At 39.6% G+C, this 21,888-nt stretch overlaps 1 protein-coding gene across 5 annotated transcripts in view; it reads right to left on the bottom strand.

Moving 5' to 3' along the window:
- Positions 1-21,888, bottom strand: part of PTPRG (protein tyrosine phosphatase receptor type G) — a 708,308-nt gene that overhangs the window by 520,473 nt on the left and 165,947 nt on the right. For all 5 annotated transcript variants that reach the window (XR_010412329.1, XM_064594267.1, XM_064594259.1 and 2 more), the window contains exon 2: positions 2,753-2,857. Coding sequence is in view for 4 of the 5 variants with exons in the window: in XM_064594267.1 (XP_064450337.1) it covers positions 2,753-2,857 (105 nt within the window). In the remaining variant the exon portion in view is untranslated. The remainder of the gene's footprint in view (positions 1-2,752; positions 2,858-21,888) is intronic.

Raw genomic sequence — 21,888 nt, forward strand, 5'->3', positions numbered from 1 at the left:
TCTATCTAAGCAATGGAATGCTAGGTAGCCATTAAGAATGATGAAGTAAGGGCGCCTGGGTGGCTCAGTTGGTTAAGCGACTGCCTTCGGCTCAGGTCATGATCCTGGAGTCCCTGGATCGAGTCCCGCATCGGGCTCCCTGCTCAGCGAGGAGTCTGCTTCTCCCTCTGACCCTCCCCCCTCTCATGTACTCTCTCTCATTCTCACTCTCTCAAATGAATAAATAAATAAATTTAAAAAAAAAAAGTGACAGGTAACAACTCCTTCCTGCCCTGTCTTTGTCTACTGGCCCAGTGCTAAGGAGTGTCTCTGATGGACCCCAAGTCTTGTTGACACGAGAACTGCTCTTCCACCGTGCTGGTGTGAAGCAACCACTGATACTGCAGAATTTTCAGGAAGAACTGTTGAAAGCATGAGGACTATGTACCATCAATGGATACCCGTCTCATTCTTTTCTTCTCCTTTTACGCTTTATTTTCTCCATCTCGCTCTTAAGCAAGTGACTTCACCAGTTCTTCCAAACCAGTCTATACCCTTCTGGGGGATTCCTCATATGACTGTCCCATCCCATCCAGAAAAAAAAAATCAACTAGGAGAGAGGTTGACAAACTGTAGCCTGTGTACCCTATCCAACCGGCCACCTGTTTTAATAGAGCCTAAGTAAGGATGGTTTCTGTTATTTTTAAGTGATTGAGGAAAAAGAAATATAATATTTTCTGACACATGAAAATTATATACAATTCAAATTCCAGTGTTCATAAATACATTTTTATGGAAACCTAGCCAGATCATCTAGCATTATCGATGGCCGCCTTTGCACATACTGGCAAAGTTGAGTAGTGGCAAGAGAAACCCCACACCCTACAAAGCCTAAGATATTTACTGTCTGGCTTTTTACAGAAAAGGGGTGCCAAAGCCTGCAGCTGAACTCTTAGCCCTTCCACCTATAGAAGCAGTTCCCAAATGCATTCCAGAAATGCAAAATGGAGACTCATGAAGTCCACTAGAGTTAAGGATATCAACAATTGCTCCATTCCAAAGACTGCACCACTTACGTCCATTCTTAACTGAGTAATGGGGAAAGTTTTAGGACTTTGATTTCTTCACTGCCATTTGCAACTGGAGATGCTGATGGGATATAACTTCCAATTTCCTGACTAACAGCATTGTTATTCTAAATTGATGAACTGTAAATAGCAGGCCACTTTATGCCTCTTCCTAACTGATATCAGAGCCACAGAGAACAAAATGATAAATTTTCTTCCAGTTTCTTGGCAAGAAGCCATATATATATGTAATTTTGGCCTTCATCTCACAATTCCCTTCATTTATCAGAAATGGTGACAAAAAGCCTCTAATTAGATAATTCTAATCACAAGGAGTTGGGTGTGATGGAAGACTTCAGAATCACTATCTGTTCCTTGCAAAACAAAACAGATAGGCTATTCTCCCTGTAGGGGCAGGAGATTTATCAATAGACAAAAGGATGCAAAAAGCCAATAGATAAGGTGTAATTAAAGATCAAGCCTATAAATTTTATACTGACATAAATTTAACAAGATTTGCAGGTGGAAATTCAGGATTTAAAACCAGAGCATCGGGCGCCTGGGTGGCTCAGTCATTAAGCATCTGCCTTCGGCTCAGGTCATGATCCCAGAGTCCTGGGATCGAGCCCCGTGTCGGGCTCTCTGCTCAGCGGAAAGCCTGCTTCTCCCTCTCCCACTCCCCCTGCTTGTGTTCCCTCTCTCGCTGTGTCTCTCTCTGTCAAATAAATAAATAAAATCTTTAAAAAAAAATAAAAATAAAAATAAATAAATAAAACCAGAGTATCATTATGAAAATAATGCTTCTCAACTCTATATGCAATGACATTGCATAAACACAGATTTATTATTAATACTAATACCGCGTGCCTTCAAACCTTTTCAGACAAATAACTTGAATTATTTAGTGCCAAAGTAATTTCCAAAGTGATCTATCTTCCTCAACCATTGCTCCTCAATTAGCTACAATACATTTTCCATATATATTAGAGCATCAAAATCTCTTTTAGAAATAATAATCCACCTATCATATTTTTGGTAGTTGTTGGGAACATAATCCAGAAACGTCTGTATATTCTTGTAGGTCTTCATTTTTCCCCCCCTTAGAATGTAAGAAAATTATCTGCAATGTAATATTCAACATAGCTTTAACAATGCTCTCGGTCTTCACTGGCTGGAAGGCTAAAAGTTTAAAAGCAAAAATGAAAAGAACTGCAGAATACCATAGAGGGCTGAAATACATTCAACTAACGAGATCTGATTTGAAAATAAAGTTGCATTTTTTTTAGATTAAAGTATAACAGATCATTTTGATATGTGACGCTTTGTAATAGTTAGCAGACATTTAGCAGCTCAAGACTAGCCTTCTATTTTCTGCTTTCTGATATTGCAGCTACTGAAAAGACAGAAAAGAAAAGGCTGGGTCTTTGGGGAAATGACAAGTTTGGTACAATCACTCATTAACAAGTAAAGTTCAGAAATAAATGCAAATCGAGGGGGGAAAGCAGGTTGAGAAAACAGGTGGGAGAGAGAAATTAAGGTACTTATAACCTTGAGGAAAAACAGGCTTGAGTGTTTCAACTTTTAGGGAACTACAAAAGGTCTGAACAAACAGGTTCGGCGTGAAAGCGATTCAAAGAGTACTTTCCAGTGAGCTCAACGGGATGGTCACTGACCGGTGTGAGTCTGGCCGGACCCCATCCACTCACCTGAGTAGGCCCAGTACGGGTCGCCTGAAGCCTTGCGCCTGCGGATCTGCGCTGAGCTGCCGTGTCTGTTCTCGTGCAGGGCCCCGACGTAGCCTTCCGTCAAGGCTGGAAGAGAGGGAGAACACGATGAGTAAAAGTCTTCACTCCACTGGACAGGGAAAGGGTGTCCAACACACCACCAGTGACTTCCCAGAAGCACAGACCTCAGGGATAACGGAAGAGACCCTCCTGATTGTACAGAAAAACAGCTATGGGATAACCTAGCGAGATGACCAGGATTAATATTAATACTAACAGTAGATTACAACGAGCCTTTGGGCCACCAAGCATGGGGCACTAAGCCCTTTATATATATATATATATAGTATCTTACATAATCTGCAGAACACAACCAGGCAACAGATCCAGTGGTCCCAATAACGAGACCATTCTATAGATAAGTAAACCGAACCTTAGAGAAGTTAAGTACCTTTAACTTGCCCAAGGTCATACAACTAGTAATAGAAGACTTGGAACCTGAGGTCTTTGTTCCGACTACATGTATAAGCCTATGTCCTAGCTGCAAAAGGCCTCTGAGCCTTATTGGATCCTCATAGAGCAAGGGGTCATTCCATCTCTTTTACAGATGGAGGAATTAAGGCTCAGAGACACTAAGTGACTGGTCCCAGGTCACATAGGTAAGCATGCAGCACATCAGGCAACCGAACATAAGCATGCCTACATCAAAGCCAGGGCCTCTGCCATCCAAACGCATCATGGTCTAAGGCCTGGGAGACATCCCATGGTGAGTACCAGTCCTCCATATCCTTTGGAGCCCAAATAGTCACCTGTTACAACTGATATGAAACCCACAAGGCCAACGATGCTCAGAAAAGAAACTCTAATGATGTATTTTTTGAAACCTCATAATGAATCCAATCTTCTCCGCCATTATAGAGAGCTTCCATCTGCCTGCTACAGTGTTCAAAGTCCTCCCCTCCCAGCCAATTCATGAATGTAAATTTCTTTTCTTGTGAGCCCACACCCGAATGCACTGACTTGTAAGAAGACAAATACCACAGGTGCCCAGAATCCAAAATGAAATGGAATTACACTTCAAACAATACATCCCAGCTGTCTATGTTAATATTTAAATGCACCCAAACAAAATCAAGTGTGCTTTTAAAAAGCAGGGGAAAATGGTTAGGGGAACTGTAGATTCAATTTAAGATTAAGATGGCACCAGGAAAACAGTACATTCTCTATTCTGAATTAGTCCAGGTAATGATAATGATGTCACCATGATGGCAAATTAGGAAACGTGTAAAGTACAGACAGTCCCCAACTTATGATGGGCTGACCTAGCAATTTTTCAACTTTATAGTGGCGCAAACATGATACGCATTCTGGGCGCCTGAGTGGTTCAGTCGGTTAAGCGTCTGCCCTTGGCTCAGGTCATGATGCCAGGGTCTTGGGATCGAGTCCAGCATCAGGCTTCTTGCTCAGCAGGCAGTCTGCTTCTCCCTCTGCCCTTGCTTCCCCAAACCCATCCCACCCCGCTCATGCGTGCTTGCTACCCACTCTGTCAAATAAGTAAATAAAATCTTTAAAAAAAGTGATACACATTCAGCAGGAATGGAACCTTGAATTTGGATTTGGATCTTTTCCCTGGGCTGGCAATATGTAGAGTAAGATCCTCTCTCGTGATGCTGGGCAGCAGAGGCCCCAGCTCCCAGTCAGCCCCACGATCACAAGGCTCAACAACCAACACACTTACAACCATCTGCACTCATACAGCCATTCTGTTTTTCACTTTCCGTACAAACTCAATGAATGAGATATTCAACACCGTATTATAAACTAGGCTTTGTTAGATGACTTTCCCAACCGTAGGCTAATGTAAGCGTTTTGAGCATGTTAAGTTAGGCTGAGCTATGATGTTCGGTAGTTTGGGTGTATTAAATATATTTTCACCGTAAGATATTTTCAACTTACAATGAGTTTATCAGGATGTAACCCCATCATAAGTGGAGGAAGATCTGTGTTTTATGCTTGCATGTCAACTCCAAAGACTGGCTTTAAAAGAAAAAATGCTTGAACTAAGAACAGATACTCCATAGATACATGGGCCTTTTACAGGGAAACAGGAATCTTGTAAAATTCAAACATGTATCTAAAAAGTAAACCTGGTATCGTTTATGTTTGCTCATTGGTCATTTTTAAAGTATAACGAAGGTTTAGGTACCCACCATCCAGCCCATCCTAGGATTTTGCAGATGAGCCATGCAGAGCTCTAAGAAGTTGACCATTCTAAGCTTCTAGGGATCAAAAATAAAATTTTCTATCTCCTACACTCCTAATCTATTTTTTTCCCTCCACTAAAGCATGCTACATAAATAATTGTTCGGCTTATTTATTGTCTGTGCATGCAGTAAACTTTTTTATGTATCTGTTTAATATGCTTCTCAGAGCTAGTTCACTCTAAATAATTATTCCCAAATAATCCTTCCTCTATCAAGGTAATGAGTAAAGCACTGTCTTGAACAAGGCAATGGGACTTCCATTAGGGTGCATGACTGAGCCTCAGTTTCCTTGCCTGTTAAATGTTGCTACAAGTAGCAACAACTTCACAGCATTGTTACAAAAACAACACAAGACACTGTGAACAGAGCAACTAGCTCAGCAGTGGGCATGGAGTGTTTTAAAAATACCTAATAATACAGTAGAAATTTGTTGCAAAGACTCCGATTTTGTAATCATCATACCCCGCACTCACCTACCCACAAGTCATGCAGTGCATAGCCATGTCCTGTCAGCCCATCCCTGCCAGTTCCAGGGGCGGGGCCTTGTTTGGCTTAAGCTAGCCAATCATTGTAAACCACGCCCTTGGTGTCTATGACCTGTTTGGCAATGGGGACATCAGCCAGTCAGAGAGATTCTTCTTTCTTCCTGCCAGTGTTAGGACAGGAACCTCAGGAGCCTGGTTGGGCGGCCAAGTAGATCAGCAGAGGAGTTCAAAAATGTAACCACACCCAGGGAAGCAAAATCTATAGATCAATTCTCTTGACAAAATTTAAGCCCATGACAGAGGTAATATGAAACTGATCCTGTGGGATGCTTTATATTTACATGAACCACTTGCTTTTCGTCCCTTGTATGCAAAAGATCCCCAAATGACACTAAAGGTGACCTTGGTGACCTTCAAATGAGTCGATTCTACACCTGATCATCAATTTCTCCATAAAAGGTCATTGTTAGACTAGAGCTCTAACTCTCAACCTGGATGTTTTAAAAAGAAAACAAAACAAATGCAAGACAAACAAAAACAAAAAAAATCTATGCCCTGGACCCTACCATTGGGAGATTCAGATTCGACTGACCTGGGGTGGGACCACAATATAGGATACAAGTACTTTAAAGAAAAAAAAAAAAAAAAAAAAAACGTTGTTTGGGTGATCCTATTTTAAAGCCAGAGATTAAAAAAACACAAACTTCCTTGCTGAGCTGAACCGAGGTCCCCTTCAACTTTGACATTCTCAATTCACCCTCACAGCCTGGAACCTGACAGGCTAAGTTAATGCTGGGAAAAGGCTAGCCAGGCAGAGATGAACTGCCTGCTACATAAATCACACCAATATGGCGTCAACCTCGGAATATAGCTAAATCTGAACTGAAACAGAAAGGTCACAAACAAAAGTAAAGGAGGAATGGAGTTATCCTCAAGGATATTCATTTATACCTTTTACAAAAGATGTTATCTAGAATCACAATCTCCACAACCAGCCCCCCTTTCTTTCCTGAAAAGGCGGTGCTTTTCATTTTCCAGAAACTCTGAGAACACTGGGGTAGGGAACAAAAGAGGACAGAGGCTGCCAGCACCATCTCCCATTGGAGTGGCTTTCATGTGGGCAGCTGTGTTACCCATCCTGCTGGAAAAGAAAAGCAACAGAGTCCAGAGCTATATCAGGGAAGTGTGAAAACCTCCACCGCCTTAGATTACATCTGCATCAGTCTTTAACTAGACTTGATAGAGGCCATGGGTTTTGGGGTCCCACACTGACCAGCTTCACAAGCCCACTAAACACTCAGTGGAAAAAGCAAACCTACAAAGATATATCCAATTCAAGAAACAAGAGAGGTAAACATCCGAACTCCTCTGACGCTGCAACGTAACGGGATCTAAACCCCGAAGAGCAGTTACGTCCCCAGCCATCCATCCGCACCATACTGTGGTGTAGGGGCACAAAGGAGCAGTAGAACTTTATCTAAAGGAAGTTCATCTGGGACAAAAGGAAGAGGTGTGGTTTGGGTGGACACAGACCAATGGACAAAAGGTAACACAGAGAGCAGGGCTATCCCAAGGAAGATGAGCTATCCATGCCTTCAGCACACCCCCCAAAGTACTAAGGTACATGTGGGTTGCACACAGCAAGTGAAGACTGGACAAAAAACCCTGCTTCTGAAGGACATGCTGCATGGCCTATGAGGGGCTCTAAGCTACCTGAAGATAAGGAGCTTCTCAACCTACCAGCCATGATGGAGTCTGGAATATGGTAGGTATTCATCACCCAGTGAATGAATGAATGAGTGAATGAATACTTATACACATGAACAACATAAAGGCTGATGGTGTCTGTGCTGGGGGTAAGAGTGTGTGCATGTATACGTGTGTGTTTATATAAGCCACAAGCAAAACCACGACCTTCTCCCCACTGTCTCACTTTCTACTCACTGCCCACCCATCACGACAGCAAATATCTAAAACATGAAGCTGGAAGGAATGATCCCCAAGTACCTCATAAGCAATTGCTTAGGGAGGCAACTTAGAAATGAACAGAGAAGCAAAGGACTTTATCGCCCTGGCACCAGATTTATTTGAGACACATAAACTATTCATTAAAGATGACTACATTTAGTTTCCCCTTTTACTCCATCTAGATCAGTAATGCGTGATTTCTTTTTCCCTAAGAACATAATCATGTATGAATGGTACTTGCATAATTTAAAACAAAACAAAAATTTTAGTCCCCTCCTCAAATGTATTTTAATCATAAAATAAGGTATTTTTTTAAAAAACAACTTTTAGAAATTATTTGAACCGCAGTCAAAAAACTGTATATTGAGTATATTAAGTAACATAATATTTCATTGGCAAGGAGCAGAGATTTGCAAAATGAAACAATCTGTGGTTCCCAAGTAAAGATACAGTCTCAGCACACCAAATTCAATCAATTTTAATACTCTTTGTACTCTTCTAAACTCTAACAGCCAACCAACAGCAGCATGGCAATGATATGGTAAGGCTATGAATCATGCTATTGATTTTCAATATCTTCTGTGCAGAAAATTAAATTATGCAAATGCATGACTTTACGGATCCTTACCTTAATGTGGAATTGCATACTTGCTTATGTCAGCAACTTAATTACACAATTAAAAATGGAGCATGCTTAGGAAAATATGTATTTTCATTCTTTGGAACAGACAGTAAGTATGAATCTGCCTATGGTTATCATGTGACTAACAAGAGGGAGGAGTCAGTGTCTTGCAAACATACACTCTATCAAGTCCTACAGCACCAAACCTACTATGGTTAATGGAGCTGACGTCATCTGTCAGCAGAAAGCTCAGCAGGGCTTTGAGTGTTGTGATAATGCTTCAAGGAACTGGGATCACAGTGATGGAACAAGTGTAGAAGACACAGAGGACGTCCAATAGTGCACAATGCTATAGACCCCACCTCAAAAGAGGTAGTCTCCAGTGTGACTTTAACCAACACACCAACACACAGACACACACACAGCTAACACGCCTGGGCATGAGGAATATCAAACCAGGGCAGCCTTCAGGAGTCTGAATGGTATAATAAAATGAGTTTAGAAAGTTAACACCCAACTACTCCCATCATCCAGGAGAATTTGAGCCTCTCAATTTTGACAGGATGAAAGTGAAGATTTCAAAACCAACAGCATTAACTAGCCAATGATGCTTATGCCTCGCTCAGCAGGGGGAAGCTTAAGTCAGGTTGGTTGCTATGCAGGGAGCGAAATGAGTGACAGGTATTTTCATCAGGGAGATTTCATAAACTCCACCACCTCTCAGAACTTCTCTGGAGGCTACCTCATTTCCAGCTTGAAGCAAAAAAAGATAAAAATGTTTCCAGACCCAAAGGCCCAATCTTTTGCTATAAAAATATCCTAAGACTGGATACCTACCACTGAAGATATCAACGAAACTGTTTCTTATGTGCATGATTTAATTTCCCAGAGCCACCGGACATAGTTTATAAAAATAAATGTTGTATTCTGGGAATACAAAAGCAGATGTGTATCCCATCTGCCTTAACTGTATCTTCAGGAGGATTCCGTGTAATCTTGACTCTCAGTGTTTCACAGAAATTTTGACTTGGGGGAAATAAAGAAAGGGTTTCAAGCTGTCTGAACTCTACTGTTTATCTGCAGGCTGAACATTTTTCTTACAAAGAGACCAGCCCCTCTAAACACTACATTAGATAACATTCTCAACATAGCATCTTAGTTACGGAATAATGGAAAATATTTTTCTTCCAAAATTGCAAATGAATTGAAACTACAGGGCTCGTTTTTTTGACAAAGGTGGTACATTCATTCACACATGCATTTGTGTATCTGAAAATGAGTGGAAGTCTGGGATGCCCACCAAAAAAGAAAGACACACGGTCACTATGCATTTCAACACACCCACAGCATTCCTTCACATTACCGTTTTCACCTTACCACATGGAACCAACAACATCTACTTGATCCCAGCTATGTCATGATCTCCTACAGGGGAAAGCAGTTGTATGGCAGAGGTGAAACCAGAGTAAGTTTATGATGAGACCAGGCTAGAGTTCCATCTATAACATGGTCTCACACATCTTGTACGCAAAGCAAAATAGGAGAGTGACACTTGAAGGTATTTCCACTCAACTGTATGTCCAGTTCTAGGTCATTCCAAAGGACTTAGAAGCCTGGAAGAATTGGTCAGCTTCCATCCAAAATTGAAAACATCAGAACAAAGAAAGACATTCTCGTTCCCTAGTGCCAGGATGAAAATTACTTAAGATGATGGACAAATGGCTCTCATATAAAGAGTCCTAGTTCTTTGCCAGAGTTACCACCAAAAATAAGCCCACTAAAAATAAGCACAGGCACTCACATTTTCACATCCAGAATGCATATTTCCAGAATGGCAGACAAGCAGTTAAGCGGGCTGTTTATATCTATTATAACTGCTCATACAACAAACAAATTAAAGATCCCTCAAGGATAGCAAAATCTCTAACAAGCATAATTTTCTCTTAATTTTAAAGAGCACTTAAGAACATTAAATCCCACACAATAGTCTAAAATGAATAAATCTTTATCTTTTTTGTACCTACAATGGGCAAAAGTATCAAATCATCGTTAAGGTAATTAAATATTCTGATCAGCCTCTCATCTCCTTTGTGCCTGTATTCCAATTAATCATAGTAAAATGTACTTAGTGAGTGTCCCAAAAAGTAGAATCAAGAAGTACATTCCTTTGTAACTATTACATTATAAATGGTCCCTCCAGTTGTTTGTGATACTGAGCTAACCTCAAACCCAATAGAGTATATTACAGGAGATTACCTATTTTATCATATTCAAATGTACTTATTGTCCCAGCTACAAAAATATATATATTTTTTTGCATCACCCGTTATAAAAAGACCTAATATAGAGCCATAACTTTTTTTTTTTTTTAAGTAAAACAGATTGCAATTCAAGGCAAAGAGGAATCACATAGCAATGTAGTATCCTAGGGGGAAAAAGAACACAAAAAAGGTTGTAAAAATGACTGTTCAAGTCAGGTAGAGAAGCAAAAGACTGAACTTCTCTTTGTGATTTTACTCTAAAATAACACTGATTACAAAAGACAGATCTACTTTTTTTTATCAGACAAGACTAAAAGAGTCAAAAAATTAAAGACATCCCTCTGCTATTAACTATATCCTAGCTTAAAAACTTCAGAAATAAAAATAGATGCTTCCCAACAAGTCCAAGAAGAGGTACACTTAGAAAACTGATTTATACAGGGGCTCATTAGACATTTGTCATAAAAAATCTGAAAAATACCACGGTTCACTCTTCCTCAGAGCCACCCTTCCAAAACAGAACTGGGCTCCTGGCTTCAAATATTCTGTAACATCAGAATAAAATAAATCAGTCAATTCTTCCAATCCACGTTAACACTGTTTGGTTCTCCAAGAATCAAGTCTCTCGATTCTGTAAGATTATCAAGAAAACGAGGGTTAGTCATAGATAGGGCTGTGGTGATGTCAAGTACCACAAATCGGTACTTCGATTTTGCAACTGCACCATCACTTTGAATCCTTTATGATCAACGAAACTGGCAAATACAGATCAGAGATTTCACCCTGGTGGCCACCATGTTGAATACAGCCATCAATGGATCCCTCCAGATATTCTGTTTCATCTATGGTATAGTATGATATGGTATGGTATGGGGTGTGTGTGTATGTGTGTGCGTGTGTGTGCGTGTGTGTGTGTGTTTGTGTTTTTGCCAGAATGGGAAAATCTAGAGCGAACCCCAATATCTGTATTTTTTAATGAAATCTGGGCTTTAACTGCAACAGTATGCTCTGTGAATAGCAAGTAGCTCTTTCAAGAAGAATCATAACTCTACCCAGTCCTACTTTATCATTTGTATTTCCTATCTAGTCCTTTAAGGCTATCTGAGTTTACCACCCATGGCCTCACCCAATAAGAAGTTATTCACTACCTCACTCGCTTATTGCCTATGAGGCAGACACTACTAAAAGTACCATCAGTATAATGGCTTGTGTAATTCCTCCAATAATAATATTGTGGCTTAGGTACAATTATTCAGAAAAGGTATATAACTTGCCCAAGAACACAAAGCCCTGAACCAGATATTACTCTCAAACCTACAAAATTAACACTGTACTACAACTATTTTTCACAAAATTGAAGTTTAGGACTCATAAAAATACCAGTGAGCTAACAGCTACTACACCTGCTCCAAAGTAAAAAAAAAAAAATTTCTTCTACAGGGCCTCAGAATACTAAAAACATAGTAATATTTTTTAAAGGCAAGTTTATTTTTATTTTTTTTTAAGATTTTATTTATTTATTTGTCAGGGAGAGAGAGAGCACAAGCAGGGGGAGGAGTGGCAGAGGGAGAAGCAGACTCCCCACTAAGCAAGGAGACCTGAGCCGAAGGCAGACGCTTAACTGACTGAGCCACCCAGGCATCCCTAAGAACATAGTAATTTTTATTATTTTTTTTAAATGTAAGCTCTACGCCCACTGTGAGGCTTGAACTCACAACCCCAAGATCAAGAGTTGCATGCTCTCCTGACTGAGCCAGCCAGGTGCCTCTAAAAGCATAATAATTTCAAAAGAAAGAAGTTGTCTAGGTTATTCTTCCCACCACTACTGGCAAGTGTCTAAGATAAAATCATGTTCCTATAATACTAACAGAAAAATATAGTGATTTTTCTAACAAGATGTGGAGAATATCCAATTACAATTATATAAACATTGGTCATTGTCTATAAAAGAGAAAGTCACTTCTAGTCAAGCAGAAATAAATACTAAGTTACAACTTGAGTTAGGGAAACAAAGTGATACAGATTACTGAATTCTCTTCATTCATATTTTCTTTTGTTTAAAATCTGTCATTGTGACTGCCTAATAAATGTTTATCCTTGAGAAATAAAGGATGAGCTTCATAACTTGGGCCTTTGATATAGTTGAGTCATTTATACACACACAGTCCCTATGAAATATCGAACGAAAAATGTTGAAGGAAATGGGTATTTTTTTACAGAACAAAAAGAAATGGACAAAGAAAGCTGTCTTAAATATTACTGGGCGCCTATTTCCAAACCATGGCACATCTACCAATCCTATCAAAATGTGCACCGCGACAAAAATACTCAGCAAAACACACTAATGCTGGGCTTGAGGATCAAATACAGAGGGTATTCCAACCATGATACTCCTTTGCTCAAGACAACAATCATGGTGGAGACAGATCTGACTGGCTTAGTAAACCCAGAAACCTGTGACTTCTAGGGCCATATTAAAGAGACAACTTGAATCCTGGCCAGCCTGGATACTCAGTGGCTGGTAGCTATCTATTGCCCAGAGCTTTGTGCTTTTGGTCCGCAAAGTACCTACTCCATCTTCACACTTAACAATCTTTTTTAGGTTGTTGTTCACCCCTCTGGCTAAAAAGAGAATTTCTCAGGAGTTTGGTAAGATGCAGGCAAGTATTCATGTTCTCTCCATGGTAGGGTACTACTGCATCAAGACATTCAACAGTGTATACCCTACATTGCTCCTGCCCTCTTGGAGCTTCCAGTCCACGGGGGGCGGGGGGGGGATCAATAAGTATATAAATTATAATTGATATGCATGGCAAAACAAATATGAAAATTAAATGAAACACACATGGTACAATCATAGAGAATACAAGTAGAAAAGGAATGTACTTAGAGTAGTCAAGGAAGGAGATACCATTTTAGCTGAAGGCATTGTCAAGACAGGGGATAGAGTCCAAAGTCGAGGAACAGCAAGTATGAGGATGTTGAGACAGAAAAGAAGATGGGGTGCAAGACTGTTGAATCTCAGATCTGTACCTCTGAAACAAATAATGCAATATATGTTTAAAAAAAAAAAAAGAAGAAGAAGAAGGTAGCGGAAGGGGAAGAATGAAGCGGGGGAAATCGGAGGGGTAGACGAACCATGAGAGACGATGGACTCTGAAAAACAAACAGGGTTCTAGAGGGGAGGGGGGTGGGAGGATGGGTTAGCCTGGTGGTGGGTATTGAGGAGGGCACATTCTGCATGGAGCTCTGGGTGTTATGCACAAACAATGAATCATGAAACACTTCATCTAAAACTAATGATGTAATGTATGGGGATTAACATAAGAATAAAAAATAAATTAAAAAAAAAAAAAAAGAAAGAAAAGAAAAGAAGATGGGATAAGAGGCCAACCTGGCCGAAGCTTGGTGAACTGGTTGGGGGAGAAAAAGGAGGCTAAGGATAAAGAAGGGCAAGATCTGCAAGACCATAATGGACTTTGAAATGAGCCTGGAAAGGCACCCAAGGACTCTAAGGGGTCAGCCAATTAGGTCTGATATGTGCTTTCTTTTAAAGTACTTTTATTGAAATGTAATAGTTTTTAGTATATTTACAGAGCTGTGCAATCATTACCATAATCTAATTTTAGGACATTTTTATCAATGTACGCTTTGAAAAGGTGACTGCGATGTGCAGGGAACAGACTGGAGGGAGGCAAGCAAAAGCAAAAAACAGTGCCTCATCACCCGGACCCCCACGGTGAGGTGAGACAAATCGTTCATTAATTGCGTACTTGCGCCTTCGGGCAGGGAGGCTGAGCTCCTGGAGGTAACATTCTGAAGAGCAAACAATGGCCTAATATATACAGCAACATGGCCAAAAGCCTACTCAACTCAGTTTTAGTTTTATTTTGCTAATATTTTCTACAACTTCCCTTTGCCTTTTTCATCTAAATTAGGATCTGCACTAATGTGATCAAGCAATTAATTGCTTATACAGTACATGTCAATAAAAATAGGTAACAGTTAATGAGAAGCAAACCAGATACAACTATTTACAAACAAAATGAGGAAAAGAAAGCAAGATACTCATTATCACTGTATTTTCTTTGGGAGCTATATACTGCATAAAATTATACCCTCAATATCACACAAGAAAAATGCCTCCCTATGGGATACTTGGGAGAAGTACACAGCATTATTACTATAGATTTCAGGAGAAACTTAGGTGGGTTATTTTTTTAAAGGACAATTTTATTATTGTTTAAACATGGACAGACACGCGCACGGCTTTAAACCCAATTTGACTTCTCTCTGCCTCCCCAAACAATTCTTAAAAGAAACCTCTCTCTCCCACCAGTTAGGTGTGAGCGATGGAAAAGTGACCCAAGTAAAGGATAATTAATAAATTGAATCTACAGTAATTCATCTCTGCACAATGACAAAAATTTTTGTCTTAGCAACTGTTCAGGATTGTCTATAATCACAAAAATGTATTCAGGGACAACTATGCTTTGGGGCTGGTCAGGAGATAGATTACCAAATATATACCCCTCTCTTTGTTATTCAAAGTTCGTAGGATGACTTCCCCCTCCTAAAACACTGAGAACAGGCCTCCCATCAGCTATATTTGATTTAATCAATTAGACTAGATCCTGAATTTTAAAAGTAAAAAACATGGGGCATCTGGGTGTCTCAGTTGGTTAAGCGGTCAACTGTTGATTTCAGCTCAGGTCATGATCTCAGGGTCCTGGGATTGAGCCCTGCATCTGGCTCCTCCTCAGTGGGGAGTCAGCTTCAGGATTCTCCCTCTCCCTCTGCCCCTTCCTGCCCCATTCTCTCTCTCTCAAATAAATAAATAAATCTTTTTTAAAAAAGGTAAAAAATAATCCAGGGAATTTAATGTTGCTGGTCAGAATATCCCAGAGCTACAAGTTCATTTTTGTTATCTCTATTTTTATTAGGTGTTAGTTTTGCTTCCTTTCCAGCAAGAATGAGGTTTGCTTTGTTCTCTTCAATTGCACAAAGAAATCATCAGAAGAAATATCCTGCATTCTGCTTGCTTGAAGAGGAGTTATTAACTTGAAATAACACAATGCAACTCTCAACGAAAATAATTTGAAAGGGCTATTACAATCTTAAATAAAATGATTTAATTAAAAATTCTAACCACATGAAAATTGTGACCAGATCACATCAAGACGGCTAAAGCATTTCTTAGTCTGCTTTAACTAGCTTTAAAAGCAGTTACTTAAACTAATTATATGGGGGGAAATTTTTTCCCTTTTTTGGAAAAGGAGCTATTTAACCAAAAGTCCTTTTCTGGTGAAGAAATGTCAGCTATTAAATAAGTATAGTTTAGGGGCGCCTGGGTGGCTCAGTCGTTAAGCGTCTGCCTTCGGCTCAGGTGATGATCCCAGGGTCCTGGGATCGAGCCCCGCATCGGGCTCCCTGCTCCGTGGGAAGCCTCCTTCTCCCTCTCCCACTCCCCCTGCTTGTGTTCCCTCTCTCGCTGTGTCTCTCTCTGTCAAATAAATAAATAAAATTTAAAAAAATAATAATAATAAGTATAGTTTGTTTCTTTTTTCTTTTTTGGTTGTGCTTTTTCTAAAGCCTTCTATGACTCTGACCAATTATACCACAAGATCCATTTGAAGAGTCAAATGGAAACGCAGTTTTATGACTTCACAAAGCTCAACTCTAAAATTGAAAGTTTCAGTTCAATATTGCTTTTTTCCCCTCTCAATATCTATTTGTATACAAGGAGCTGAATGAAATCAATTGCAAGGAGACTTTTTAACTCTGAATTTAAATCCTTTTATGACTGCAATACAGTCAATCAAACTGGCGCTGGGAAGGAGAATAGAAGGGCAGTTTCCCTTTTTAATAAAAATAAATAAATATAATGATGTCAAAAGGAAATTTTGTATCTTTGGAGGCTTTCCTATTAGGCAAAACTGAATGAAACAAACTGTTCCTCTGATTTTCAGACAACAGGTAAGAAGGATGTAGCATGGGGTGCCTGGGTGGCTCAGTCATTAAGCATCTGCCTTCTGCTCAGGTCATGATCCTAGAGTCCTAGGGTCCTGCTCAGCGGGAGGCCTGCTTCTCCGTCTCCCACCCCCCCTGCTTGTGTTCCTGCTCTCGCTCTCTTTCTCTCTGTCAAATAAATAAATAAAATCTTAAAAAAAAAAAAAAAAAAAAAAGAAGAAGGATGTAGCATAAGCAATAGAAAACTCTGGAACAAACGGGTACAACACATGTACCCAAACCACAGGACTGCAGATTACAGAAATCCTGAGTGAATTCTGGAAAATAAACACTCGTTTCAGTATTACTTACAAAGGTTTATTAAACACATTTGCTCTTAAATAACGCCTCTGTATAACCAGTGAGTGAGTACTGAGAGGAAAGGATGGTGTTAGCAGCTGCTGGAGACCTCCGGTTTTTCTTTTGTGCCAGGTCCACATTCAGGTTAATCCATTCTTTGTTATTTAACACAATGGAACCAGAAAAGCTGCAGATCTTAGGTGTTTGAGAAATCATACATGATACTTGAGGCTTATTCAGGAATTAATGTTTCGGAAACAGAAAAGGTACTCCGTGAAATGTATTCAGGACTTTTCCCTTCACACTGTGAGGTGGGGGGTGGAGAGTCTTTGAATAGAGACGCTCTGACCAGAATTCTTATTAAAATATTTTTCCCCAAAGTGAAGAGATGCTCAATCCCAGGACAGAACAGCAGATGGAATGGGGAAATGAGGTTAAAGATATCGGGGCAGAAACAAAGATTTTAAACATAATGTTTCAGGAAGAAGGAAGGATTTTTTTAAACCTTATCTCAATGTCAAAGAAACCCATTCATTCCTAAGATTTCCCTTCTATTGCTTCAGTATTGCTTCAGTTTCTAAAATTAAAATAATTAGTGAAGATGCTGAAGATAGCTATTATTTCTGTGGTACCTACTATCTGCTGGGCGGCAGTGTGCCAAGGTCTTCAGCGGGATTATCTCATTTAATCCTTGCCAGAACTTTGAGGGGTCAATCCTCCCAACATTCCCCTTTCCAGAGGCACAGAATGGCAAAGTACTTCACCCAAGTCACATTACGTTCTCCATGCAAAAGGAATTCAAACCCAGACACTGAATGCACAGAAGACAGGAGAAGTAACTAAGACTCCCCTATAAAGTCTGGGGCTTGCAACATGGAAATGGATAGTGCATATTAGGTTCTTTTTAAGATTTCATTTATTTATTTATTTATTTTAGAGAGAGGGAGGGAGAAAGACAGAAAAGGAGAGAGAGAGAGAGTGCAAGCTTGTTCAAGAGCAGGGGAGGGGCAGAGGGAGAGGGTATATCTCAAGCAGGTTCAGCACTAAGTGCACAGCCTGACATAGGGCTCAAGCTCACAACCCTGAGATCAAGACCTGAGCCGAAATCAAGGAAATCAAGAGTCCCATACTTAACTGACTGAGCCACTCAGGCGTCCCATATTTGGGTTCTTTTAAGAAAATAATACATAGACCCAAACATAAAACATTAACACAGAACCTTTTGCACTGATACAAAGTGACCTCTGAACCCCGTACTCTCCTGGACACATCTAAAATCTAATTTTACATCCTCTGTCTCTGGAACTCCGCTTAGTTAGTTAGATGCCCCAACCCCATGTCCCAGAAGAAACAATGTGGTTGTTTTTTTTTTTTATTGTCCTTTTAAGAGATTTTTTTTTTTTTGTCCATTTAAGAGATTTCACACTGTAAGAATTCCCACTATAAAAACTTTCTAGTTGCAACTAAAAATACTATAATAAAAGTGACAATTCCTCAAAATTATTATGAGGCTTGCAAAGAGAATTCTAACACTACAGCCTACACAGGAAGGCATTACACTAACACCAATGAACTGCTGAGAAAACAATTCACTCTCTCTAAAACAGAAAAAAAAAGAATATTCCATGCAGGCATACGTTCACATTTTAACAGAGATGGTGGGGATGAGAATAGGCATTTCCAACACAGTAGCCACCAGCCACACGGAGCTACCCTGAATTGTGCCATAAGAATAAAATACACTAGAATTTCAACACTGTGTAAGAAGAAATGAGTGCAAAATATCTTGTTATTATTTTTCATTTCAATTACATGTTCAAATGATATTTTGGATATATTGGATAAAATAAATCTGCTCCACCTAAAAAGTCCGAAACACGTTGCTTTAAAGATGTCAACAGCACAGTGAGAGTCAGCTTTAGTCTCTTTTGCTCCTGAACCAAGGACAAAATGTGACCTAGAATACTTTAGCGAAACCCTCCTTCTTCCTTCTATTTACTCCACTCCCCCAAAATATAAAAACTCAACTTCTTTTTTTCATTCTTCTACTGAAGCGACTATTAATTCAGTTGGAGGTGGAGTGGGGGAAGGACTTTCATAGAGACATATGGTCCAATGGTCTCTTCATTGCTTTAGCAATGGAAATATAAGGTCATAAATGCATCAGGAGGTCTAATGACTTGGCATTGAACACTGCAGAAACATCACAGTTTTTGGCATGCAGGCCATTCTATTTCACAGAAGGAACTAAGTTTTGAGGACACACGGCATCTACAAAGAGAACAATTTCACTTTAAACACTACACTTTCTGGAAAACATAACCAAATGAATCACCATGTTCAACCTAGAAATACAGTTTCCGTTCTTACAATGACCATGAACATTCTCCAGGTAACATGATTTTAGGACCTTTCCCAATATCTTACACCCAAAAGCAAACTTTCTAAGAAGCCGAGGCATTCCTGGGAGTGCCCAATTCACCACATAACCACTGATCTTGGTGTCATCTGACTCTATGCCCACCTCTTTAAAAGAGAACAGGATGTCCCTTTGGGCACTCTGCCCTTAATGCCTAAATCACTAGTTTAAATGTTGGTTCAAGAATATACCCCTAAGAACCTGATCCTCTTGGTCTACAGTAAGGCTCCAGAATAAATTTTTAAACAAATTCCTTTTGGGATCAGAGGCAGGTTGTCAACAAACCACATTCTGGGCAACACTAATTTGTTCAGATCTTCAACACTGTAAATCCACTGCTAATGTAGAACAAGGAAAATGAAAATCTTTTTCAAAGTAACTTCAGAAAAATATTTTTAATGAAGCCCTCTAAATAGACCTGTCTACAGAAAGCCTGGAGTTTTGCATTTCTTTCTGCTCTGGGTTTTGAAGGTCATGAGACTCACAACAGATGTGGCCTGGTTTGAACCATAAAGGTCTGCATGGCTAATAACCATTAGTATAAAAGCACAACAGCTGAGCCACTGTGGGTCCAACAGCTGGTGGGCTCCAGCCCAGCAGGGCAAGCCTCCGGCTCTGCCAAAACAGACGGCATCCCTTGCAGGCAAGCTGCCCAAGAGCAGAACCGGCAACTTATTTGCCCCGTGGTGGTCGAAAACCCATTTCATCAAAGAAATTCCTGCAGACCTAAAGAAGACCCATCTAAACATATCTAAATAGCACACTAAGATACACCACACTATCATTTTCCTGAAGCAAATGAAATAAGGAACCCATTACTTTGTTGGCAAAAATCCTAGAACCATGAAACTGATCAATAATCATATTATCACATATCTAGGCATTTCCACAGTGCAGTCTGTTTTTAATAGCATTTATCGCTTTTCCTGATTAGAAAAGCAATAATTATTCGTTGTATAAGCACATTAGGCGAAGTACATTAATGAGCAGAGTACATTAAAAAGACAAGACAGCACAAAAAGTGCATAAACAAGAAAATAAAAATGACCATAACCACTGTTAAATTTTGGTGTATTTCCTTCCTCTGTTTCAATAATCAACAGGATCATTTTTTTTAAATGCACAGTAATCTTTCAAAAAAGAGTCAGTGTTAAGGACAGCATAGATGGACCTAGAGGGTATAATGCTAAGTGAAATAAATCAGACAAAGACAAATACCATATGATTTCACCTATATGTGGAACATAAAAAACAAAATAAACAACAACAAAAAAAATAAAGACTCTTAAATAAAGAGAACAAACTGGTGGTTGTCAGAGGGGAGGTGTGTGGGAGGATGGATGAAATAGATGAAGGGGATTAAGAAGTACAAAGTTCCAGTTATAAAATAAATAAGTCATGCAAATAAAAAATACAGTCAATAATACTGTAATAACGTTGTGGTGATCACACTTATGATGAGCAGAGTAATGTACAGAATTGTTGAATCAATATGTTGTACACCTGAAGCTAACAACACTGTATGTCAGTTATACTTTAATGAAGAAAAGAAAAAAAAAAAAATAGCGTTAAACCTTTTAACTCCCAAGTGGAAGAATATGTACAAGTAAAGCTCATTTCCATAAAGGTTAAAAGTACCATCACAAACGGGTCCTGCCAATTTGCCCTAACCAACTATCTTGTCTATAAAAGCAGGAGACTGGGGAAATGACTAACCACTTCAGTCACTTCAAGTTCCGACATGGTCTAACGTGAAAAACTTTACCTTTCTTATTGAACAATCTAAATCAACCAAGAGCAAATTTGGCAAACTGGTGTCGCACTCTATGGAGCCCATACACACAGTACATTATGCCGATCAGTTGCCAACATTTACAAAGGGAAGTGACATATGACAATCCAGACTGTGGTCTTCTCTTTAAACAATTTCAGTATAAAGCTGTACTGAACCATATAGCAACAATGGGGTCAAGACGCATAGTTGCAGCCCCCTTCACTTAGTGCAAACTTTGCCACCGTACCTGCCAATCACGAATCTTTCCCCAGCTAAGATGCCGGCTATTACTTGCCAGTTGTCACTGTTCACACTACGCTTGATCTTGTCAGACTCTTCAGTTGTTTATGGTGTGCCTCTCTGGTCCTTTTAAGCAAGTTGGTTTGCAATCCTTTAGAGAACATCTAGTGTGTAAAGTAACAAGATACACATATCTATGTTTGTAGGCATCATTTTTTCCTTTAATCCTATAATCTTTGCAGCATTGCTATGAAGTAAGCACCATTGTTCACCCCAGTTTAGGTGACCAAAAGGGAGGCTTAGAGGTTAAGGGATATGCTCAAGGTCACATAGGTAAGACATGGCAGAGTTGTGTCCAAAGTAATTTAAATTGTTCAGGAATCCGCCCATTCTTTTGCTGGCACACTCAGTAAATAGGAGAAGCATAAATGCATTCTACCAGGATGAAAGAAAGAAGTGAGGCTGGAGATGAGACTGAAGTGCAAAATGCCAAGAGAAGGAGGAAAGCAATGAAAATATCACAGACTTCAAGGGCAACCTTGGAAAGTGCTTTACTAGGCAACCAGCCATCAACACTAGCCAAAAGCAAAAGTGTAAAATAGATAAAACCCAAGCATTGTCGGTCTTTCTGAAGCTTCACAAACTGCTGATGAGAAAAATTATCCAAAACAAAAAATAAAGAGAAGAGGACGCAGGAAGTCCCTTTTGATGTCACATTGCAGCTGAATTTAACAAACTCACCCAAAATAATTTCATTAACTAGGGGAATGTCAACC

The sequence above is a fragment of the Mirounga angustirostris genome, unplaced genomic scaffold, assembly GCF_029215605.1.
Source record: "Mirounga angustirostris isolate CCGP_5_RB_7025 unplaced genomic scaffold, mMirAng1.0.hap1 SCAF_1, whole genome shotgun sequence".
In the NCBI taxonomy this organism is placed as follows: domain Eukaryota; kingdom Metazoa; phylum Chordata; class Mammalia; order Carnivora; family Phocidae; genus Mirounga; species Mirounga angustirostris.